At 36.5% G+C, this 26,983-nt stretch overlaps 1 protein-coding gene across 6 annotated transcripts in view; it reads right to left on the reverse strand.

The window, feature by feature from the left end:
- Positions 1-11,644: 11,644 nt before the first annotated feature.
- Positions 11,645-26,983, reverse strand: part of LOC127868555 (fidgetin-like protein 1) — a 30,867-nt gene continuing 15,528 nt past the window's right edge. For all 6 annotated transcript variants that reach the window (XM_052410416.1, XM_052410417.1, XM_052410418.1 and 3 more), the window contains 12 exons: positions 25,738-25,842; positions 25,183-25,277; positions 24,765-24,824; positions 23,863-24,010; positions 18,937-19,037; positions 17,319-17,398; positions 17,005-17,075; positions 16,377-16,538; positions 16,073-16,128; positions 15,504-15,667; positions 14,185-14,285; positions 11,645-11,875 (listed from right to left, as the gene is read on the reverse strand). In XM_052410416.1, coding sequence (XP_052266376.1) covers positions 11,753-11,875; positions 14,185-14,285; positions 15,504-15,667; positions 16,073-16,128; positions 16,377-16,538; positions 17,005-17,075; positions 17,319-17,398; positions 18,937-19,037; positions 23,863-24,010; positions 24,765-24,824; positions 25,183-25,277; positions 25,738-25,842 — 1,266 coding nt within the window. In that variant the 3' untranslated portion in view covers positions 11,645-11,752. The remainder of the gene's footprint in view (positions 11,876-14,184; positions 14,286-15,503; positions 15,668-16,072; positions 16,129-16,376; positions 16,539-17,004; positions 17,076-17,318; positions 17,399-18,936; positions 19,038-23,862; positions 24,011-24,764; positions 24,825-25,182; positions 25,278-25,737; positions 25,843-26,983) is intronic.

The following is a 26,983-nucleotide window of genomic DNA, read 5'->3' on the forward strand; positions in this document are numbered from 1 at the left end:
GTACAGGCTTTTTCCGCCCTATGCCACGGGTCCGAAATTCGGTCCCATTCCCAATGCAAATCTGGTTGTTTTTTTTCCCAATTGAAAAAAAAAAATCCCAATACCCCCCCAAAAAAAAAATTTTTTTTTTTTTTTTTTTACCTTAAAATATATATTAGTTAACCTGATCCGGTGTAGAAAATAGAAAGTGTTGCATAATTAAATTATCTGTTGCCTTGAATTTGTTTAAAAACTGTAAATATGTTATTGATTATTTAAGACTTTCCTTATTTCCTCAAAATCCGGCGCTTCACACGATTTTTTTCACCTCAAAAAAGGACAGGCCTTTCCCCAAATTCAGATTAAAAAACCTGCACTTATCTCACATAATCATAATACTTTGTTAAATTTTAATAATAAGTTATCAAAACAGTCGTTATTTACCAGTTAACGGCTTCTTTGAAATATAAGAAACACCATTTACATGCGATACTTTTTCCCAATTGCCAATTTTGCGAATAATTTTTTCCCAAAATGGAGGTTTTCTCGACGCGAAATTCCCAAAATTCCAGTGTGGCGTATTCCCAAAATGGAGCAGAAAAAGCCTGGTGTATATACCCTCTGGCAGTGAGTTTATATACCAGCTTGTAAGTCGACATTGGCCAGTCTAGTGTTTATCATTGAAATCTGTACATATTGGCTTCTTTCAGGGAAAACGGGGCTTAATGCACGTCAAATAAGATTAGCCTGTGCAATGCGCACAAGCTAATCAAGGACGACAGCAGCGAACAACTGCAGTGCCTTCAGCGCTTTGATTATATCCTCTAGCATTCTAGTGACACAGCCTGGTGTTCTGTTAGTGTTGTCATCATACATGCCAGATTTTTTTAGGTCCAAAGCGGGACATTCCATAAACAATTGTCGGGACATTTGACCAAAAAGCAGGACACCTTAAACAATCTATCATTCCACCTTTACTGTAGTCAGTATAGTACTAACAAAACTCTTGATACTTTTATTCAAGACATAAAACATCTGATATGAAGCATGAAATCTAAAACATAACAATAACAGTTTTATTTAATAAGACAATAGCAAACAACGAAGATAATATTCATCTTTTTAGAGTACAAAATCTGGAACATTACGACAACAATACTCATTATATTACTTTCAATGGCAAACATTAACGCAAGGGAGGCTATCCAGTACACTGAAAGTACGGTTACAGTAAACTTACTTGTCAATTGTCGCGGCTTAATTGGAGTAGGGTCAAACTGTCATGCATAGCACCTTGTTGTTTTTAGCTTAATTGGAGTAGGGTCAAACGTCATGCATAGCACCTCGTTGTTTTTATTACAATTACACCCAATTACACTAGACAGGATGGGTATCACTTATTGGACTGTTTGTTGCGATTTTGGTATATTGCACATTCAGATTATCCCGCTATTTTGGAACTAAACATTGAATGTAAAAGACTCATTAATGACGTAGAATTAATTTTACAAGACAATTGTTTTGTAAACCGTTTCAAACAAAGACAAAAACAAACACATTTTCAACATTTATTTCATTATAATACAACTATCGATAGCAATAAGCGACCACTATCTTGAAGACCACCATGGTGTAAATGCCAGATATTATCAATAATTAGCCGATAAATCACTGATAAGGTGTCATAAACAACACTGATACACACGAGAAGTAGAATCAGTTTGTTAATTGGGGGCAATAAAGGGATTAGCGGTGGTAAGTGTTAGCGAAACAGAGCTTGAATAGCGAATTTTATTGGGAACCAATAGACCTTACATCGTTTTTTACCAATGTCGGGACAAATCGTCTCATATCGGGACGCCGGGACAAAGGGCCCAAAAGCGGGACTGTCCCGCCAAGATCGGGACGTCTGGCATGTATGGTTGTCATCGGTGATAAATCTTTCTGTCTGCTTTTAGATTTGTTCCTGTTAATCTGTCTTCTTTAGATATGGGTCTCAGACAATGGAGCTTTAATCAAGTATAGTCCTTAAGGCAAGATAATTGTTGTAGGGCAGGTTCAGGGCAGTGTTTTAAGTTACATCTAAAGAAGCCAAGAGTGGAATTTGATTTTTCCCAGATCTTGTTAATGTGAGAGGTCCAATGGATGGTCTGGCTGAGTCTGAGTTTATAAAAAGAGGTCATATTTATCAGACTTGGCAGTTATAAGCAATATTAGCAATATTTCAGATGGCAGTCAGCAATGCATGTATAATACAAATATATTTCCCTATAGTGCATTTTGTTAATTTAATGCATTTTCAGGGGACAGTTCCTGCAACACATAAAAATGAAAATTTCTCATGAAAACTTGATACACAATCAGTCCCCAGAGTACAGGAAGGCCCTTCAGGAACTCATCAAGTTTGAACTACAAGCATTGGTAAGCACTCATGTATAGCAGGGTGATAATTGAGAGCCTTCGCAGGTTTGTAGTAGATCTTGTGAAAAAAGTAGCTTTAAGTATCCTCTGATCTTTAAGTTCATAAAAGAACGGATATTTCATGTTTAACTCCACAGATATGTTTTTTTATTACTAATTAAGATATTCATTCAGCCATATTTGAAACACTTTTCAAGAAACTTGCAGAATAGATGGTTGTTGCCCCTGCCCTCCCGCCTTCTGCCCCTCTGGAAATTAAACACAAAAACTCTGGTTCCCCTTTCCACCCTGTCCCTTTTTAGAAGCCCCATGTCTCTTTTGGAATCCTTGATGTAATAATCACTTTTAAAATGGTATTTATTGTACATTTGTTAGGTTGAGCGTTTGTCGGCCACTGGAGAGGAGGCCCTTGTGTTAACAGCCAGTGTACAAGATGGTTCATCCACACAGTTTGGATCGCACAGCAGAGTGCTTTCTGAGTAAACGCAGCTGTCTTGAACAGAGTTCCTAAATTTTTGTTCAGGTTTGTTTTTCCTTGATAAGCAAACAAGCTTTGCAAGTAGTTTTATAAATATTTCGAACATATTTTTTGTGTGCATTAAGTGTGTAAGAATAGAAGAAAACACATTGAAAATGTATTTATTTTTTTGGGTTATCCAAAGGAACCTGAAGCTCTAAGTCCCAATTTAGACAGTTGATACTCTCAAGCACGACTTCAGTGTAAGAAGTGTTAAGTTTAATAACCTCGTTGTTTACTGTCAATAAAAACCTAATTTCGAGGAAAATCACTCACCTCTTGATGTTTATATGCAACCTTATTATTTGTACATGTTTTATAGAGTTTCAGCATAATTGTGAATTTCCTAATTCAGATGAGACCACAGCTAATTTTCCCAATTTGAAGGGTACTGGTACCATTCCAAAAATAGTGAGCAAAAATGCTGATTATAGTAAAGAAGGAATTTCGGCTGCAACATGTTTTTGCGGAATTATGGCATTTTTTTTTTGTCAACTGTATCCTTTCATTGGCTATGTCTGTGTCCTGATATGCGTAGTGTTTAGTTGTATTCATACTTGAGTCACACTTATCACGAATCAGGAAACTCAGTTGACTCATTTAATTCAAACTTTAAATTGTTCCCTAGACATCCTTTTTTATTTGATCTCATTATTTAATGTTATTAAAAATAAAACCCTGCCTTGTTTAGACCTTTCGAGCATCTGTAGTGCCATGGTTTTACATGAACTCCAGTTTTTTTATTAAAATCCGAATTTTTATAATTATAATGAACATTTTCAGTGTTACGCAAAACGTTTTCGAAATCATGCCAAATTGTTCTAATGTTTGTAGGGGTGTTTAGATGAAGTGGCAAGCCAGTTCTGCTGATGAACTGTGTCACTATGGCGATGAATTGGAGGAGATGAAGCAAAAGGTATCAAAAGACATATTTTCAAACATTTTATGCCATATGCGGCCATATACGCCATCTGTGCAGAAGGTACCCTGTTACAACAAAACCTTGCTTATTTTATGAAAGACACGGAAGCTCCTGACCAGACTGCGGTATGATATTTGATACTTACCATATTTCGTAACAAAACATTTATTGATGATGCCACGTTATATCTCTTCCAGAAGAACTGAACAGTTGCCACGTCAGATGTTCCTATACAGTTTTCCCCATTGAGAACAGGGAAAGAACAAACTCATTGAGAATCTCTTTCTCCGAAAACGATGCTCAAGAGAACCTGGATGAAGCCTCTCAGAATTCAGACATTTTTGCGACTGAGCGCAACAACTGTGCTTCTTCAGTGGCCAGTTTCCATGATGCAAGTGAAAAAAGATCCTAAGGAACAGTCTGGAGTGAAGAAGAATCTGCAGTGTAGAGTATGCTGTCGAAATTTCCGGTCCTACAAAACTCTGAGCAGCACACAAGGCTCCATATGGCAAAGTCTTACAAGTGCAGCTTCTGTGGCAAGATTTTCTCCATGAAAAAGAGTTACCTGAAGCATGTTAAGAACCACAAACACCAAAGCTCAGACAAAATATTTGAATGCAGAGTTTGCAATCAGTCCTTTACAGACCTAATGTCTTGGAAGAGACACAAAGAGTGTCACTGTGAGGTGCAAAAATTCTCTTGTAACCTGTGTGGGAAATCTTTTAATGAGAAGTATTCTTTGAGAGTTCATCAAACCAGTCACTTCTTTTCAACACAGAAGCTAGACAAGAACTCTGATACGACGGCTGGACAGTCATGTAACACGTGCGGCAAAACTGTCAAAAACAAAAGCAGCCATGAGAAATCACATGCTTTCACACTCGGTGAAGAAATTTTCCTGTGAATATTGTAATAAACGTTTCAGTGTTCGGTACAGTTATATACGCCACAGGAGGATTCATACTGGGGAGAGACCTTACAAGTGTGTGGCCTGCACTCGTAGCTTCTCTGATGGCAGTGCTTGGAGCAAGCACATCAACAACACACACGGGAATCAAACCGTATTCATGTGACCTCTGCTCCAAATCATTCTATTACAAAGCTAACTGTAAAACTCACATGAAGAAAGTTCATATATTCAGGGTAAGAAGTTGTTACTGCCATGACTGCCCGCAGTTGCAAAGACAGAGAAAGACAAAAAACCTGAATACAGTTTGTTAGTGAGTGGTATTGAAAATGAGTATCATGCTGCAAAAGAGTTTGATGCTCCATTGAATTTTGCAATTCCAACCGCTGAAGATGAGATATTTGGGGGACAGTTGAATCTTCAACTGGATGAAAGTGACAAGGAATCAGAGGTCTCTAACTTGCTTGGCTCTGCATTTGGACAAGACATCATGTCAAGTACTGAAAAAGATGATTTCACAAACATGGGTGAAAGTCATGACAACAACTTTACATCTACCTCTATCATGGAAAGTCTTGTCTTAGATGAAAAGTTTCAGACTGAATTCGTGGAAAGAAACCTTCCTGATAGGGCCATTGAATCAGATCATGATTTTATTTCCGCTGAATTTCCAGAGGAATCAGAAATTTTAGTAAACGAATGGAATCTAACATTCAGGAACAAAAAGATTTGAAGACAAACTCAAGAGACCAGGTAGTTGTTCTTCCTTCAAGTCTAAAAACGCAGAAAAGACATGGGCTGCCAGAAAAAACATTTAATGGTAAACCACTTCCTGAATCACCAGCCAAATGTAAAATTTGCCACAAAAAGTTTAAGCAAGAATCTGTTTTGAAGCAACATTTACAGTGTCCACTGCATGTTGAAATTATACAAGTGTCGTTACTGTGGGAAGCAGCTATCCACAAAGAACAGTCTTATCCGTCACGAGCGCATCCATGTGGGGGATCGACCTTGGCAGTGTAGCATGTGCAACAAGACGTTTGCTGACAACTATGGCTGCATTAGACACATCAATACCCATTTCAAGAAAGATGATAAATCCTCTGTGAAAACATCTCAAGATATATATACCAGTAACTTTTCTGATTATACAGCAACTGCACTAGACAATTCACTAGAAATGGCAACCTCCATGCCACCTTTTGTGGCTGCAAATGATATCTCAGCTGACTTGTCTGCGGGGAATATGAATAGTGCTGCCAGTATCAGCATTAATGGTACTTCTAGTTCTGAAGTTAGTGATCCTAGTGCATGTATTTTGCCAGTTATTGACAGTCAGTCAGCCGTTATCAGTGATTCTTGGAGTACCTGTCTGTCAGGTCCTGCCTCTAGTCTTGCCATATCAGCAGAAGCAACGAGGAAGAGGAACAAGCATTTCTTCAGCACACAATACAATCCACAATGGAAAACAGTCATGAGGGTCAGTCGGACAGCAGGTTACACACAGAAACTGAAGAATGTAAACCAGCAGTTGCAAAGGAGAAAAAGTACCTGTACAAATGTGCTAAATGTTGTTCATTCTTTCATACTGAATTATTGTGCATTTGATCACATTAAACAATCATGCGGTAAAATTTGCCTGAATCTTCTCACATGGATAAGCCTCAACAAGATAACCTTGCTGGTCAATCAGTGGTAAACAGTTCTTCTACATCTAGTGAGTCCGAGACCTATCTTAGCCATATACAGTGTTCCATCTGTTATTCTATTTTCAAGGACAAAGCATCATGTCAGTTGCACATCTCAAACGGTTGTCGAGACCCAGACAAAAAACCCATGACCACACAAGTAGAGTCAACTGTTCAAACCTCTGCAAACACAAGCTCAGTTTCTCCAAGCAGAAACGCATAGTTTCATTTTCTGGGAAAAACCAAGCCAAACTTTTATTGACATCCACTTCAACACCATCATCTATTTTTTCCGTCATTGCTGACAAAGATGTTGGTTCAAATACAATCATTGCAGTCTCCCGACAGAATACAGGAAGGCAGCAACATGGCCTTCATTCCATATCCGGGGTACTCATATTTCCACTCAGAATCTGTCAGGCATTCATACAGCTGCAACAGTAAGCAAGGACTCTCAGTTTACAACTCTGATACAAAAACCCAGCCACTCATGTAGGTTTACTGACTACTCAGACTCTGATCCCACAGGGGTAGGCACACTTACCTGTAATCAGCTCCCTGGCAAGTCTGACAAGAAGAAAAATAGTGGCGGATGAGAGTGAGAGGACCTGTCCCCTGTGCCACAAAGTGTTCACCAACAAACACATCCTGAAACAGCACACATTGATCCACATGGATCGCAAGTTTGGCTGTAAGTACTGCATGAAGAAGTTCCACAACAAGTACGGCCGGGACAGGCATGAGAGGATCCATACAGGGGAGATGCCCTTCTCATGTCCAAGCTGTAAGAAAGCCTTCCGCGATAACAGCACTTTCAGAAAACACACACGCTTGTGCTGCCCTGATAAATAAATTGCCAGCTGTCTGAATGGAAATCTATACAAAGGAAGAAAATGCAAATTGATTACAATGTCAGTGGTTGAGCACAAAATTTAATTGAGCCTTAATCTGGGAAAATGGGGCTTAACCAATGTGCGTAAAGTGCCATCCTAGATAAGCTTGTGCAGTCAGCACAAACTTATCAGGGACATTACTTTCTGCTTAACATGGATTGTTCGAAGAGAATGTTCCATTAAACAAAATTACAATAGAGCGGAAAAAGACGTCTCTGATAAGCTTGTGCGGACTGCACAGTCTAATCTGGAAAGACACTACACAAATGCATAAACCTCTTCTTTTCTAGAACGGGGCTCAATTGTATCTGATAAAGGAATTATAGTAGATTCAACAGCTCCTAACTTAACCCTTTTATTACTTTTAAATGAACCTATTCAGCATAGCTATTGTTGTTTGTTTGTGCCTATGAAAGACAAAACATGTATTTATTTGTAAGAGCTCATAGTAGCCATGTAATATTTACATTACTTAGATCTTGTTTAGAGCCTAGTTAAGATTTTTATGCCTCCGGATCGATAGATCGGGGGTATATTGTTTTTGTCCTGTCTGTCATTCTGTCCCAAAACTTTAACTTTGGTTAAGTTTGATAACTTTTGCAATATTGAACATACCAACTTGATATTTACCATGCATGTGTATCTCATGTAGCTGCTCATTTTGATTGGTGAAAAGTCAAGGTCATCTTTCAAGGTCAAAGGTCAAATATCATTGTATTTTTCTTTCCTAAAACTTCAACCTTCGTTAAAGTTTTATCATTACTTTTTTAATATTGAACACAGCAACTTCATATTTGGCCTGCATGTGTATCTCGTGCAGCTGCACATTTTGAGTGGTGAAAGGTCAAGGTCATCCTTCAAGGTCAAAATTTAAAAAAATTGTAATTTTCATTTCTCCATTCAATCTCTTACTTACTTTCGTGCAGCTGCACATTTTTAGTGGTGAAAGTTCAAGGTCAACCTTCAAGGTCAAAGGTCAAATATCATTGTATTTTTCTTTCCTATAACTTTAACTTTCGTTTAAGTTTTATCATAACTTTTTATGCCCCTGGATTGAATGATCGGGGGTATATTGTTTTTGGCCTGTCTGTCTGTCTGTCTGTCATTCTGTCCCAAAACTTAACCTTGGTTTAAGTTTTGCGATAACTTTCGAAATATTGAACATAGCAACTTGATATTTGGCATGCATATATATCTCATGGAACTGCACATTTTGAGTGGTGAAAGGTCAAGGGTCATCCTTCAAGGTCAAAGGTAAAAAAAACAAAGCAGCACAATAGGGGGCATTGTGTTTCTGACAAACACATCTCTTGTTGATCCTTTATTTTTTTGTTGATAGTTACTTTTGGTTCTAAAATAATGATTTTCCATGATATTTATACATTTATTGTGAAAGAATATCTTGCAAACTTTAAATAGTGGGAAAGTTGTCATCCAGGTTATTACACATTATGTTGTATAATGCTATAAGTATACAGGTTTGAAAAACTAGTGCAGTTACATGGACTTTTTTGCTTGCAGCGACAGTGACTACAAAATTAGACTTACAATTTGATGGATGCTTGATTTGTAATGAATTTAAAGTTAGCGTTTAATAAATGGTAGTTGATAGAGTGAGGTTTATAAATACTGAACCAAAAAGAACAAATTTCATTGTTAGGCATAAGTTATATTTTATCATCACTTGCCTCTATCCCAGGTCTCAAATTCATTAAAAATGTTCACATCACTGTGTGTATTTGCTATGCTGTACACTGGAAGTAGCTTGCAGCTATTTGTATCTCACAGGTTATTAAGCCCACGCAGGCTTAAAACAGCATGCAGAAACAACCAGATTATTCCTAGTTTTGATAAGACAGTTATAATTATATTATTGTCATTTTTAATGAACAATAATTTTAATTATGTATTGTAATGATTACATATGTAAGTTTTTATTTGTGAAACAACATTTCATATTTTCTTGAGTGTAGTATAATGAAGAGAATGTGGAATAGTTGCATCTTTGTGCTTTTCTGTGTTGTGAATTTATTTTGAAAATATTTGTTTCTATGTGAACCAATTAATGCATGCATGCTATAAAAGTTGATACAACAGTTTAAGGAGTGAAGTTGTTATTCCTACTATGATATATACTTTTTTTCAGATATGCAAGATCATGGATACATAATTGTGTTGGTGAAAGTAATTGTTAGTACAAAAAGAAATACATGCACTTTCATTACTGTTTCTTGTTGAGGAGTTATAAATGAAAGACACATCATGAAATAAGTAAATCACTTCTTTGTATAAAACTGAATTTAATTTCAATTGTAGAAAATATGAAAATATAGTTCTTTTATTTTTTAAATCAATGAAAGTTTAACTTATTCATTACGTTTATTGGGTCTCCAGTTCTTAAGAAGTTTGTTGATATGTTCATGTCACTGGTGTTGGTCATATTTCAAGGAATAATTTGCAACAGTTTTAAATCAAACTTGATACAACTTTGTACAAGTATTTTAATTACGAACATTTGGAAAAATCATTTCCGTTAAAGACATATTTTCATGTGCAAGGAAGATTTATTTATTTGATAAATCAACATGTTTTGAAATAGAGCCAAGAAAAGTTTTAATTTTTGTCACTTTGGTTGTATCTATGTAAACCTATAAGATTTTTTTTATACAATACCTGTAACTTGTTAATGATATTTGAATAAATGTTATACATCTCATTGACTGTTGTAAGTCATGGTTATTTTGAATTATTGTTTATTATTTGTTATTGTATCATGCTTTAAGTAATGGATATGGTTTTAAGTGGTTTATTGTACTATCTGGGTTTTCTTAATGTATGGTGCTGTATTGGTTCACTTGATATTGACTTTACATTTTAAATTGGTATGAGCTACCTGCAAATTTATATATGATGGGTGTTTTGTTGTAGTTTTTCTTTATTAAATTAATGCATTGAAGAATAAAAAACTCATCCTGTTAACCTGCTTTGCGTTGGTATTAAAGTTATTGGTCATGTAATTGACTAACATACATGCTAAAGGGTTAAAAATCATAACTCAATTTGAAAATGAGATATTCACATGAAACACATTTTTCTATTTTAGGAACAGTTACATTGGCCTTTAAAAGAGACCTTTTCACATTTTGGTCAATTGACAAATTAAAAAAAAATTGTTTCAGATTCGGAAATGTTTGTTGTATGCATAAACAAATGCATAAAATCATAACTCAATTTGAAATCTGCATAAAAAATGCATAAAATCATAACTCAATTTGAAATCGAAATATTCACTATGAAACACATTTTCTATTTTAGGAACAGTTACATTGGCCTTTAAGAATTCGGAAATGTTTGTTGTAGGTATGCAGGCATTGCGTTGTAGGCATTTGCGAGGAAACAGTAACACTGAACATTTATCATGCTCTAGAATATCCATATTAAGCATCTTTTGATGATTTAAAAACCTAAAAATTATAAAGCATTACAAATGCATATTTTTTTTAGAGTTCTGTTTTTAACGTTATATTGTGTGATATGAGTATTGCTTATACCATTCACTGTATGAATGGCCGAGTGGTTTAGGCACTAGACTTTTACTCCAAGAGTCAGTGATTCGAGCCCAGTTGACGATTACTCTTTTTCTTTCTTCAATTTTAGTCTTGTTTTATGACTGGAGCTATTTAGTTCCAATGTTTACATTTATCAATTTAAAGCATTTAATGAAACTTAAATAAATGCCAAAATCTGTGAACAGGTCCCTTTAACTGTCAGAATTTGTTTAGAATCCCAAGCTAATCCTTGCAAGTTTTCTACATCCCAAGTTTCATCAAGATTGGTCAATGCAAACAAAAGTTGAACAGAAAATATTTTTTTTGCTGTTTTAAGTATTTAGTAGCCTTGACCCAATTGGCCCCAAATGCAATCCCTAGCAAGGACCCCATGTAAGCTACCTACACAAAATTAACTTACATTACATCCATCTAAAAAAAAATTAAGCACAATTCGCTTTACTGTTTTAAGCAAAATTCGCTTTACTGTTTTAGCAACATCGACCTTGACTCGATAAGCCCAAAGAACAATCGCAAGCATTCTCCATACATGCTTGCCATATCCCAAAAATTATAAAGATTGGTTAATGCAAACTTAAGATATTGACTGCAACCATCTGTTTGATGCTGCCAAGACGCGTTTCCGCCAAACCTCAAACTGATAACCAGGATTTAAACAAGGTTAAAAACCTGGTTGCTGAACAAAATGAGCAAAATGTTGAAACAAAATACCTTGTAACTATTGTCTGGCTGTAAGGTACAATTAATGTATGTTTTACATGTTTATTTGCATAAATGATTTATAACAGATGAAAAGGGGCAACAGTATAACAACTTAACAAATGTAACAATTCAGTGATCCTTGTCTTTGACCAGTTCAGCGACTTCCACTGCCGAAAGTGTTGTTCCAGTCGATGTAGATGTCGAGGTCCTTTTGAGACACTGAGGGCTTCACATTGCGCAGGGCTGCCTCAAAGTCTTTAAAAGTAATGGCTCGCACCTAAAAAGCAATATAAATCCATATAAAAAATAGTAAAAATTAAATAATCAACAAATTGATAATACAAGGTGTAATGCATATGAATACGCTTGTTTTTTATAAACGGACTGTTCACCACATATTTATTACTTGGTATATGCAGCACTGTACTTTACTTGATCATATTAGAAAAAGACACTTGCATGAAAGCTTACCCTGTGACCTTTACCTTAGATCTCAGTTGGCAAAACCATAAGGGGTCATCTTTCCTCCAAACTTGTCAGCAAACACATTAAATGATCCTTAGAAATCTCCAGATATTAATAAGAAGAAACCAATTTTGTGTAACAAGCACTGGTAATCTTAGACCTGATGACCTTTTTCATGGGTGTCTCTCCACCCTAGTAACCACTACAATAATGTCCCATTATCATAGGTCAAAGCGTTCCCAAGTTGCTGAGTTGACACTACTTTCTTGTTTAGACAAGAATATCAGTGAAACTGATGGATGCTCCCCGATGATGCGCTTTGTCAATCTATGTGTTAATAACCACCTAAAACAAGCGATGTGTTTGTGAAACACTATGTCCCCATATATTTTACCTTTGACCTTGAAGGATGACCTTGACCTTTCACCACTCAAAATGTGCAACTCCATGAGATACACATGCATGCCAAATATCAAGTTGCTATCTTCAATATTGCAAAAGTGTACATTAAAATTAGCGATTTTGACCCATATATTTGACCTTGAAGAATGACCTTGACCATTCACCACTCAAATGTGCAGCTCCATGAGATACACATGCATGCCAAATATTAAGTTGCTATCTTCAATATTGCAAAAGTTATGGCAAATGTTAAAGTTTGCACAAACAAACGCACCAACAGACAGGGCAAAAACAATATGTCCCCCACTATAGTAATGGGGGACATAAAAATCTATTATTAGCCTCGGTGACCTTGAATTTGACCCCAGTGACCTCAAACCTCATCAAAAGGTAGAGGTCCATGCAAGGTACCTACATGCCAAATATGTAAGAGAACAGTAAAATATTGAAGGCGCTATGAGAAACTAACAAAATTGTGACGGAAAAATCTATTATTAGCCTCGGTGACCTTGACCCCAGTGACCTCAAACCTCATCAAAAGGTAGTGGTCCATGAAAGGTACCTACTTGCCAAATATATAAGAGATCAGAAAAATATTGAAGGTGCTATGAGAAACTGTAACAACATTGTGACGGAAAAATCTGTTATTAGCCTTGGTGACCTTGACCCCAGTGAACTCAAACCTCATCAAAAGTTAGAGGTCCATGCTAGGTACCTACATGCCAAATATGTATGAGATCGGTAAAATATTGAAGGCGCTATGAGAAACTGTAACAAAAGTGTGACGGAAGGAAGGAAGTAAGGAAGTATATAAGTAAGGAAGCAAGGAACTTCAAACTGGCAACTATATGCTCCCCGAATATTTTCGGGGAGCATAAAAAACTTGTGACCTTGACCTCACAATATATGTCATTTTTTTGCAACAAGAAACCTGCATGTCAGTTAAGATGATAGAAATTCAAAGATTGCACTAGATATCATGTTTTTTTTTTCTTTATACAAGTTCATATGACGTTAACCTTAAAATTAAAATGCAGCTTCTTTTCCTCCCATGTACCTCCCATTTGCATGATTGCAGTTAAAATCATTCTCCTAAAATAGTGCTTCAAAATCAATAGGCACCCTTCCTTTCTCAGAGGACATGTCTCACATCATCATACCTGGTCAGCGGCAATGCTCTCTATGTCCCCAAAGGACATGTCTCACATCATCATACCTGGTCAGCGGCTATGTTCTCAATGTCCCAAAGAACATGTCTTGCATCATCATACCTGGTCAGCGGCTATGTTCTCAATGTCCCCAAAGGACATGTCTCACATCATCATACCTGGTCAGCGGCTATGTTCTCAATGTCCCTAAAGAACATGTCTCACATCATCATACCTGGTCAGCGGCTATGTTCTCAATGTCCCCAAAGGACATGTCTCACATCATCATACCTGGTCAGCAGCTATGTTCTCAATGTCCCCAAAGGACATATCTCACATCATCATACCTGGTCAGCGGCTATGTTCTCAATGTCCCCAAAGGACATGTCTCACATCATCATACATGGTCAGCGGCTATGTTCTCAATGTCCCCAAAGGACATGTCTCACATCATCATACCTGGTCAGCGTCTATGTTCTCAATGTCCCCAAAGGACATGTCTCACTTCATCATACCTGGTCTGTGGCTATGTTCTCAATGTCCCCAAAGGACATGTCTTACATCATCATACCTGGTCAGCGGCTATGTTCTCAATGTCCCCAAAGGACATGTCACGTATGGGTCCCAGGGCAGCCTCCCGACACAGAGTGGCCATGTCTGCACCGGAGAATCCTGTCATAGAGAGACAGGACTACTAATGAGGTGCTTGTTATACGGGTATGCATGGTATTCGACTGAATATGTAACACCTTTATGTAATTTTGAACAAACTATTATAGCACCGAATGCCACATCATGCTAAATTTTAAATACAACACTTACATATTTCTATAACTACAAACCCAATATGTAACATAAATTGCATTCAATGCTCTATATCATAGCGTTTTAACACATGAAATGGTAAAGCAACCAGTAGCTACATGTACCAAAGTGCCCATACACAAGATGTGTTTGTGAAACACAATGTCCCCCTATATGACGTTTGACCTTAAAGGATGACCTTGACCTTGACCCTTCATCAAAATGTGCAGCTCCTTGAGAAACACACGCATTTCAAATATAAAATTGCTAGCTTCAATATTGCAGAAGTGACATTACATGAGCAAGTTTGACCCATATATTTGACCTTGAAGGATGACCTTGACCTTTCACCACTCAAAATGTGCAGCTCCATGAGATACACATGCATGCCAAATATCAAGTTGCTATCTTCAATATTGCAAAAGTAATCATAAAATAAGCGATTTGGGCCATATATATTTGACCTCTGACCTTGAAGGATGACCTTGACCTTGACCTTTCACCACACAAAATATGCAGCTCCATGAGATACACATGCATGCCAAATATCAAGTTGCTATTTTCAATATTGCAAAAGTATTCATAAAATAAGCAATTTGGGCCACATATATTTGACCTCTGACCTTGAAGGATGACCTTGACCTTGACCTTTCACCACTCAAAATGTGCAGCTCTATGAGATACACATGCATGCCAAATATGAAGTTGTTATCTTCAATATTGCAAAAGAATTAATAAAATGAGCGATTTTGGCAACATATATTTGACCTCTGACCTTGACCTTTCACCACTCAAAATGTGCAGCTTCATGAGATACACATGCATGCCAAATATGAAGTTGCTATCTTCAATATAGCAAAAGTTATTGTAAAATGTTAAAGTTGGCGCAAACCAACCAACCAACAGACTAACCAACCAACAGACCAACCAACAGACAGGGCAAAAACAATATGTCCCCCACTACTATAGTGGGGGACATAAAATTACTATGCCCTTGCAAATAAATTTCATCCAAACTTAAGGCACTTACATTAAGCCCAGTTTCCACAGAGCAAGGCCCGTACATAAAGATGTTCATTCCCTTACCATCCGTATGTGTACATATGTGGTCTAGATCCCGGTCTGACAGTGCATACTCCTGCTGTCGAAGCAGGTTAGTGATGATGGACCTTCTGGCCTCTGTCTCTGGCAGTGGGATGTATAGCCGCTTTACAAACCGTCGTCTGGCTGCCTCATCTATTTCCTGCGGCCTGAACACAAAAAGGCAGCTTTTAATCCTATAAAGTAATACCTTTCCTACTGACTAAGCATAATTTTTACTGTAAATAAGACGTTATCATGAGACCCAAACATAGAATCATTAACATGTTATCATAGCAACCATAATTTTGGTGGCAACAAAACAGATATGTGCACATTGCCACATTCCCATCTGTCCCTCTATCCACATACATGTACCAAGTTTCCTCAACCTAGTCTGAGCAATTTTTAGCATTTAATGTTCAACACACTAAATATAGTATACTTGTAAAACTCTTTTAGCTTTCTTGAGCATAAATTATTCAGTTGTTTGAACTCATTCTTTCATAACTCACATATTTTTGTAAAATTATTCAACTACTATTACATAATTAAATGGACAAGTTTCCGTTTACCTATTGGTAGCACCAATAACAAGAATTCTATCATCAGAGCTAGTAGATGCACCATCCTAGAAAACAAATGTAAGGATTATTTTGAACAGAAAACATAACAACTTTAACATATGTCAGCACAAGTATGCAGAATATTAAATCCACAATTTTTTTATTTTATTTAACTTTTAGTCACCCTATCATTTACTTTGGAGCGTCAAAAGAGAACATGCCTCATTACATGTAATACTGGCATAAGAGAACTGTGCATGCAGATACATTTAAACTACCTATATCTATACACATGTACATTCACTGTACATACCAATTGCACCAGAAACTCTGTCTTGATTCTACGCGAGGCCTCATTTTCCCCATCTGTTCTCTGTGTAAGCAGGGAGTCAATCTCGTCAATGAACACAACAGCGGGCTGTCTGGCACGGGCCACAGCAAACAACGCTCGCACCATCTTCTCACCTTCACCCACCTGCAAACACCAACACACACAATGCTACTTACAAAAGATAACACTCAAAGTTTGTAGTAAAAATGTCATAAAATACTTTGTTAGAAAATCTACAAATATGTACAAGCATCAAAGGGATTATGTTTCGAAACCTTCCCTGAAACAGAAAATACGTGGATAGTAAACATGTATAATCTTGGATAAACCTGTGCAGATGGCACAAGCTGTTCTTACATGATACTTCGTGGAGCTGTTTTTCCTCATGTTATTTGGTTTGACTTTCTTACGTTAACATTTAAATGGCACTTTCCATCTCCACTGATCAATATTCACCATAAACATTAGAACAACAAACAAAAACATACAAACATTTACGAAGCAATTATTTACATGTATTCAGCTAGACATCAAACTTACAGTACGGGTTTATAAATCAAATTTAAACATAACCACAAGCTTCTTGCATAAATCATGCTGCATTCCTTACCCACTTGGATGTCAGGGAAGAAGCACTGATGCAGAAAAAAGTCGACTTGGACTGACAGGCAATGCATTTACCTGAAATATATCCCCACAATTGTGAAAACACTCCACAGTCTGGGTTTCACTTCTAATAGTCAGTTTAACTTTAAAAGATTTATTTGTGTGTTGAAAATATCTGTTATTGAAATAATTATATGTATTAAACATTTTTTCAGAAATGAAAACAAATTTATGCAAGAGTATAAAAACATTAAGTAATAGACTACATGTATTTAGAAAATAAGAAAATATAAGAATTTAAAGTGCCAGTGTTCTCACCAATGAGAGTTTTTCCCGTCCCTGGTGGTCCAAACAGTAGTAAACCTTTTGGTGGACCCCTGAGACCAGTGAAGATATCCCTGCAATAATATCAATTGAGTGACTTCACGTAAGTGCACACATTGACTGCTGTGCTCCAGCTAGGATTTGAAAAGGGCAGGGTAGGGGCTATTTTGTCAAAAGGGTACTTTCAAGCGTGCAGTATTTTGTCAAAAGGGCACATTCCAGTGGATGGTCATATCAAGATTGCTCCCTGTTGCATATTAATTGTCCTATTACCAGTATTAATAATTGCTATAATATATAATTTTCATTATTATTAATCCATGCAAATAAAATGTCTACAATGAGGAATAACTTAATAACAATGTACAATAAGGAATAAATTAATAACAATGAAATAAGAGATTTATAAATTATAATGTCTCCTAAAAATAAAAAAAATAAAATGTTATTTTTTTTTTTTAATAAAAGGGTATGGCGGGGCTTCAGAAGGGCAGGGTGGAGCTTCAGAAGGGTAGGACGGACCGCCCTTCCATTTAGGCCTAGCTGGAGCACTGAAGTGGTACTTGCATACTGTGATTCCAGTTTAATGATATATACAGTCTAACCTGCCAATACATACACCTCAAGGGATGTTGTTGTTGTGGTGATTGTTCAGAGGTGGTCTTTATTTTCTGGATCAGAACTTTGCTAAATATGTTAGTAGGCTTTTAATAGGTACCTTATCTATGTATGTGCTCTATTGTTTAAAGTTTGAATAGTTATGCATGTAAAATGTAATATAGAATTGAAAACACAGTTTTGTTTTTACATTTGTTATTTCAATTGTCTAATGTTTTATTATTTATTTAAACAATAAAATACATGTATAAATAACTTTTGACATATCTATTTGTCTTATCACCCAGAAAGGAATGAATATAAAAATGTATGTGTGTAACTGGCATCGTAATTGTAACAAAACCGTAAATTTCCTTTATGAGCTGATGTAAGCCCCAAACTTTTCTTTGATATTTTCTGCAATTAGTACATTATTCGCAAGCCACTAAAATAAAAGTCAACTTCTTACACTTTCCAAAAATTTTCAATTACATAAAAGAAGCAGGCGGCTTCCAATTATCAATGTGCGTTAAAAAACAAAAAACTACTATCGGGTTCAGGAAACTTTTACTTGCCAATATCTTTGTAGCGACCGGCCCATTCAGTGGTAAGATGTTTATCACATGACTGTCACAGCATCATGGCAGCCATTGTGAAATCGTTGATTGTTATGAACTTATGATTGAAGTGGTCGATGTTAACTTTAAAATTGGACTTTTGGAAATGTAAAATTGTGGCCACTTGTTTGCAGATGGGTCTTATTCGCAGGTAAACTATAAAGTGACATAGTAGGAGAGGAAATCTATGTGGTTGTTATTGACAGGGGTCACAATTCATAGGTGGTCGCTGGGGCAGGTTAGACTGTGTATTGTGAAAGTGTAGCCTATGTATCTACATAACATTTCTATAGGTACAATTGTTTTTATGATCTACTCTGGGATGATAATTTTAGCTACAAGACAACCATTATTATTATGAATATTTCATGGATATGGGTATATTGCACAATTCTCACGGTCTCAGCATAGGCCAGACAACGATCTCCTTGATGGTTTTCTTAGCAAACTCCAGTCCTGCCACATCATCCCAGGTCAGTGGTGGACCACTGTCCATAATCTGAAACCAAAAGTCATGTGTGAGCATGTAACACTCCAATGCATAAAACAAGAGCACTGCATAACGGGTGCCAAGGCTCGGCTGCGAAAGCTTGTCAGATTTTTTTTTTTTCTTTTTAGAGGTCACAGTGACCTTGACCTTTCACCTAGTGACCCAAAAATGGGTGTGGCGTGTAGAACTCATCAAGGTGCATCTACATATGAAGTTTCAAAGTTTTAGGTGGAATCACTTTGATTTTAGAGCCTATGTTAAAGTTTTATATTAGAGGTCACAGTGACCTTGACCTTTCACCTAGTGACCCAAAAATGGGTGTGGCGTGTAGAACTCATCAAGGTGCATGTACATATGAAGTTTCAAAGTTGTAGGTGGAAGCACTTTGATTTTAGCGCCAATGTTAAGGTTTATGTTAAAGTTTTATATGAGAGGTCACACTGACCTTGACTTTTGACCTAGTGACCCAAAAATGGGTGTGGCATGTAGAAATCATCAAGGTGCATCTACATATGAAGTTTCAAAGTTGTAGGTGGAAGCACTTTGATTTTAAAGCGAATGTTAAGGTTTATGTTAAAGTTTTATATCAGAGGTCACAGTGACCTTGACCTTTCACCTAGTGACCCCAAAATGGGTGTGGCGTGTAGAACTCATCAAGGTGCATCTACATATGAAGTTTCAAAGTTGTAGTTGGAAGCACTTTGATTTTAGAGCCTATGTTAATGTTTTATATTAGAGGTCACAGTGACCTTGACCTTTGACCTAGTGACCCAAAAATGGGTGTGGCGTGTAGAAATCATCAAGGTGCATCTACATATGAAGTTTCAAAGTTGTAGGTGGATGCACTTTGATTTTAGAGCGAATGTTAAGGTTTATGTTAAAGTTTTATATTAGAGGTCACAGTGACCTTGACCTTTCACCTAATGACCCAAAAATGGGTGTGGCGTGTAGAACTCATCAAGGTGCATGTACATATGAAGTTTCAAAGTTGTAGGTGGAAGCACTTCGATTTTAGCGCGAATGTTAAGGTTTATGTTAAAGTTTTATATAAGAGGTCACAGTGACCTTCACTTTTGACCTATTGACCCAAAAATGGGTGTGGCATGTAGAAATCATCAAGGTGCATCTACATATGAAGTTTCAAAGTTGTAGGTGGAAGCACTTTGCTTTTAGAGCCTATGTTAAAGTTTTATATTAGAGGTCACAGTGACCTTTACCTTTCACCTAAAGACCCAAAAATGGGTGTGGCGTGTAGAACTCATCAAGGTGCATGTACATATGAAGTTTCAAAGTTTTAGGTGTAAGCACTTTGATTTTAGAGTGAATGTTAAGGTTTATGTTAAAGTTTTATATTAGAGGTCACACTGACCTTGACCTTTGACCTAGTGACCCAAAAATGGGTGTGGCGTGTAGAAATCATCAAGGTGCATCTACATATGAAGTTTCAAAGTTGTAGGAGGAAGCACTTTGATTTTAAAGCAAATGTTAAGGTTTATGTTAAAGTTTTATATTTGAGGTCACAGTGACCTTGACCTTTCACCTAGTGACCCAAAAATGGGTGCGGCGTGTAGAACTCATCAAGGTGCATCTACATATGAAGTTTCAAAGTTGTAGTTGGAAGCACTTTGATTTTAGAGCCTATGTTAATGTTTTATATTAGAGGTCACAGTGACCTTGACCTTTGACCTAGTGACCCAAAAATGGGTGTGGCATGTAGAACTCATCAAGGTGCATCTACATATGAAGTTTCAAAGTTGTAGGTGAAAGCACTTTGATTTTAGAGCCAATGTTAAGGTTTTAGCACGACGCCTACGGCGGACGAGCTGGCTATGACAATAGCTCGGGTCTTCTCCAAAAACAGCCGAGCTAAAAAGGCAGGAACACATTAGTATATACACAAACAAGACAGGAACATATGACTATAACCATAAACAAGAGATGTGTTTTTCAGAAACACAATGCCCCCTACTGCGCCGCTTCTAAGCCATATATTTGACCTTTGACCTTGAAGGATGACCTTGACCTTTCACCACTCAAAATGTGCAGCTCCATGAGATACACATGCACTCCAAATATCAAGTTGCTATCTTCAATATTGCAAAAGTTATGGTCAATGTTAAAGTTTTCGGACGGACGGACAGACTGACTGACAGACAGACTGACGTACAGTTCAACTGCTATATGCCACCCTACCGGGAGCATCAAAACAAGTACACGGGACGTTATACATGAAAGAAGGAACTAATTACAGTCAATCTTGTATTAAGAGACCACTCAAGGAGTAATCAAAAGTGGTCTCTTAATAAAATGGTCTTTAAATAAAAAAAGGCCATTCTGGAAGAATGCTTACCCTCAATTTTAATCTATATGAAGGATAATCTCTTTTGTCAACAATGATTTTAACTTTTATAATAAAATGAAAATAAACACAATACATAAACAATATTTTACTTATAATGTGTTTTATTTTTTCACTTATTATAAATTATCATTTATTATAAATGAATTGTGTGTACATATTTATTTGCAAAAACAACATAGACAAGGAAATATTTTCGCGTTTTTTTTCACCTGACACATTATTTTCCACGTCTTCAAGCACCTCGGCTTTACGCTTAAGAATGTTCTGAATTTGAGTTTTACCGACTCCAAACTCATCTGCGATTTTACGTGCATTTTTACTCTTTGACAATTCCAAAACCCGAATTTTCTCGTTCAAGGTTAACACTTTTCGTTTTGACATTCTAATTTCTGCATGTACGCTTAAGGAAATCTGACTCCATTATGATACATAATGAGCTGAAAAAATTGAAACACGTCAATTGAAAACAAACAAACAGACCTGATTGGAAAATTTATTAAGTAAATAACAATGTGATTGGCTAACAAATATCTACTAATTAGCATATTTACAAATTGGTAATGTACGGATTTCGACAGATGTTGACAATTAATAGTTTATTTTCCGCACTTCTCAGGAAATGTTTGTCGCGTACAGTGCATTGTTTCAGCACCTGTTATCTATACTAACAGTATTACTCGAGAAAAATCGGCGTTGTCACTTAACGTTCCACATAGTAAACTATTTAAGCTGTAGACTGTGCGCAATACGTTCCTCTATTATTCAACTCAATAAATTGACGCAGTCTACAACAATACCAGTCAGAACCGGTCAACGAGACAAAGCATACTGTGAAACCATTATTAATTGTCAGGCATTAATTTTAATAAATTTCGTCAGTCGACCGATCGGCGAATTTAAGATCCTAACGAACAATCATGCTCTATGTTTGAATAAAAACAAACACTAAGTTGAACAATATTTTAAAACTTTACCGCAGACATGAGGCATTAAATTCCAACATAATCCATGCACACATTCACTGCTGTTTCGTAATCAAGATTAATCCGGTTTTGACACAAAGGGATGTAGATTACACAAGGTACTTAACTGACACGTTACACTTCTTTAAAACGCGTGTGCAGTACAGCTGTATCGCATGCGTTGACTTCGTTTATGTAGAATGGTAATGAATTAGCGCTAATTGTTTATAACTTTATTACCCATTAGGTGCATTGTGTTTTTCAGGGGTGTTGCATTATCTTGCATATTAGCCATCACGCAGCGAATGCCGATGAAAGACAATAAACCAAATGAAAAGATGACGATGTGTGATCAACATGCATATTTATCACAAATTAATAAAGAATATTTTAATTGCTGTTTGTTGTTTGATTGTTGTTTGATTGTTTGCGTTTAACCACACTTATAACTATTTTATATGTATCAATTTATTTATTTTTAAATTATTGACATTATTGATTTATATACCGGTAGTTAACTTTTTAAGAACAAACACACACATAGAGTTTATAATTTTAATGTTGATATCAGAATAAAAAAGCATTTTATTCAATTATAATAATAGAATAAGAATAAGCAATTGGCTACGTTGTTACAAACACTCGTTAACGTTTTTTCGATCCCACTTGTCCGCTAATCATAACAATGAACGTGTGAATGGCATACATTAAGAGGGTCCATTACTGTCCCTTGATAACAAAAGACTAGTTAATTGGCATGTGACAAACAGGCCCTACCTCCTGCAGTGATTCTCAAGTGTGTTCCCGCATATGTATTACACACAAATCGGATATTGACTGCCGCATTTTTTTAAAATTCAAAATCAGAAATCGGCGAATTCAAGTGCTGACGAAATCGTCATTTTTATAAAAATGACAAAATTTTGTGCTGTCGAAAATAAATGGTTTCACAGTAATCATAATGGTTGGTGTGAAAACAAAGAAGAGGTGTAACAGTACATCTTATCGGCTTAGATAAACAATTAACCCGAGTTGTACCTGAAAGATCAATAGATTAACCACTTTTACCTCCTAGTGGTCGCTTAATTCAAGATTTGGACATCAAAATACACAAAAATCAGCGGTCGCTGGTCGCGTAAGACAAAAGTCGCTTAATACAAGATCATTATATAGCGAAAAAGCTCCGTGGGATTTCAAAATGGTCGCATAAGACAAAGGTCGCTTAATACTAGTGGTCGCATCCACAAGATTGACTGTACTATATACACAACAAAGACAGTCACATATGAGTATGTCACAGATCTGGAAGTGCGTTATTTATTAAGAAAGTAATAGCCAGGCAATGGCTTCCATAAATATTAACTCCACTTACAACCGACCGATTCAATCCGACTTCAATGCAAATATGCCAACGTATTGGCTTTAGTTGACGATATTTATAATTATTATAAGAACTTTTCTCTGAAAAAAATCAGATCAGAAAACCGTAAGTTGTAGCTGATCTTTCTACCTCATTCATGATGAGCTCAACCATTTTGGGTTCAATGCCCTTCAGTTTCTCTTCATCAATGCCTTCAAACAGCGCTGCCCCAGAGCCACTGGCCTCACATCCCCCTGTCTTCAACACAGCACGTGTTACCACATTGGCTACCTGGTCACTATTAAATGTGTAGAAGATGTCTGTCAAGTTTGGCAATATTTGTTTTATGTTGTTTTGCAGTAAAGACACAAGAGGGTAAGTTTGTCATGTGAAGATAATTTCATAACTCTGTGAAAATAAAAATAAACATTATTGCCAATATTGCACCAAAAAGATGACTTTGGTATTTACAATATGGAATATCACCTTAATCAATGGTTCCAATGGTATGTATCAGTTCACAGGGTTGTTTATGCCATATCACACAAGAGGGGAGATTCTTATATACATTAATGTATACATTGTGGATCTACAGGAATAAAATTAACTTTCAAATTTTCACTTCATGGTGATGGCTTATTTGGAATTTCAATATAATGTAGTAATATTTCACTCCACAAACTTATATCATTTTATGGGGACAGCCCAACAATGCAGACGGAACCACCAACAGAGAGACTTTAATATACCACTTCCCTGTGGAGATATAATAAAAATCTGGTAAAATAGGGCTTAATGCATCTCCATACAGTGTTGTCCCTGATAAGCATGCGCAGTTTGCTAAGGCTAATCTGGGATAACACTTTCGGAGTTTCTGGTATTTTTTCGGTGATTGGAACCATCTCTTCTAAACAAAAATCTATTTAAGGCACAGAGTATCATTTCTGATAAGCCTGTGCAAATTGCACAAGCTTATCTCGGACGACATTTTACGCACATGCATTAAGCCCAGTTTCCGCATAACAAGGTTTAATGATTGGTTAACAGAATACCCTAAATCGTCCTCCTCCCTGTTCATCACTGGGGGTACAAACTTGCTGTTCAGTCCACGTCTGAAATATAAAAAGCAGAATTGTAGCCTACAATTACCAAAACAAGTTGTAATTACATATGGAAACAAGTTAAGCACGTTGCCTTTCTTACCTTTCTGTTTTAGTTTGTTTACCTTTCTGTCTTACCTTCAATACATTTTTATCTATCACCTTTCTTTATAAGCTTTGTTGTCTTTCTGTGTTAGTTTTGTCACATTTAAGTCTCAAAGCAGATAAGACCTTTCTATCTTAGTTTCAAAATCTTTTTAAATCTAAGCTTTAAATAATTTATTTCTTACCTTTAAGGCATTTATGTCTTACCTTGAAGACATTCTTTATTTAACTGACAAATGGAGACGTCACATATAAATCCCCATACCTGGTTCCCAGAGACTTCTTCCCTGTGCCGTATGCTGCAGGGGCTGGTACCCGGCTCTGGGCTCCACCTCCATACTTCTTTTGTTTGTCAATGTCCTCAACAGGAGAAATAGAAAACAAGACATTAAGGTTAAGGTTATATCTTGATATTTTGGGGTACAGAATAATTTGTAAGGTTCATCTTTCACATGTATTTTCAAACAACTGACTAAACTTAACTTTCAGTCACAAGAAAAACAACTTTATCAAAAGCGATTTAAATTACAAACAAAGAGGGAGTCCCAAATATTTATGAGCCTCGTTCTTGGAAAACTGGGCTTAATGCATGTGTGTAAAATGTCAAACCACATTAGCCTGTGCGGTCTGCACATGCTAATCAAGGACATATTCCACCTTTAAACAAAATATTAAATAAAAGTGGAAAATGTTGTCCCTGATAAGCCCGTGTGCACTGCTAAGTCTGGGACGACACTTTACGCACATGCATAGGCCCAGTTTTCTCATAACAGGGCGCAAATAAGATCAAACTGCAAAGACTAAGTGATGTGAACATTACCAGTTGCTGCTTTGCAGTGCGGAAGGCATTATGGACTGGTCGGGCCTCCTCTGTCTCCTCAGTGCTGGGGTCATGTCCCTGCTGCTGATAGGGCATGTGGGAGGGCTGCAACAAGGGTACAGCATACAATAACACAATTATTGTTAAGTATATTTTTATTCAAATAGTTTAATTCTTTAGGTTGTTATCATGCTTAAAGAAATAAGCTGGTTTGTGTTTATTGTGTGAGTTAAACACTGAATAGTTAATTCTTTTCAGAAATTAATTAATGTAACCTTAATGTAAAAGGTTTTAATCCATATGATCAGTGTCACACAAAAATTAGTCTTATGCCATATGCTAGCTCTAGACAAGCCAGCACAATTGCAGAGTCTGGTCAGGAGATTAGCCGTCTGCTATAAAGTCACACAAGGTTTTCGGTCTCATTAGCGGACAGGGTAACTCCTGACCAAACTGCACTTTTGCATCACTAGGATCATCAATTGGCTACAGCAAACGTTTTGATAGCATAAGCTAGATAAAAAATCATAAACCTGAATAGTGATCATTTAGTTACTGGAAATAATGATCAACAAACTGCAACACTCATTGTAATCTTCACTAACTTTAATAACTCGGTAGATAAAGAGATATAATTTATGGTCTCTATACAAACTACATAATGGAAATTCGAATACACTAATTAAAATAAGCAGTTGAACCAAGCACGCCCAAATTTTTCCATGATAACTCGAGACTAGGAAAATGTTACAGACCTGCCTATATATAACTGAACAAATGAGCAATCTCAGATGAAAATTCATCAATGCAAGGCTTGTGGGCTTGTGCTTATTTCGATCCCTGAGATTACATAAATAAAGAAGGTCGAGGTATCCTCTTTTCCTGTATAGCCACTAATAGGATGGGTATTATCTAGGAATGCTACTGTTAAATGAGTTAACCTACCGAAATGATCAGTTTACTGGTTAGATTTTTTAAAAGGTTATCCTGATTTTTTAATTTTGCTTTTTCATGGAAAATACTGACAATTTACACAAGCATCTAGTTAGAACAACATGCCACACTGAAGACAGTTCTAAACACAGTAATAAAGCAACAAATCAGTACCTTTGTGGATACATACAGGGGGGTATGTTTTTAAATTAAACAAGAGATGTGTTTGTCAGAAACACAATGCCCCCTACTGCGCCACTTTGATTTTTTTTTTACCTTTGACCTTGAATAATGACCTTGACCTTTCACCACT

This window comes from Dreissena polymorpha, chromosome 2, assembly GCF_020536995.1.
Source record: "Dreissena polymorpha isolate Duluth1 chromosome 2, UMN_Dpol_1.0, whole genome shotgun sequence".
NCBI lineage: Eukaryota > Metazoa > Mollusca > Bivalvia > Myida > Dreissenidae > Dreissena > Dreissena polymorpha.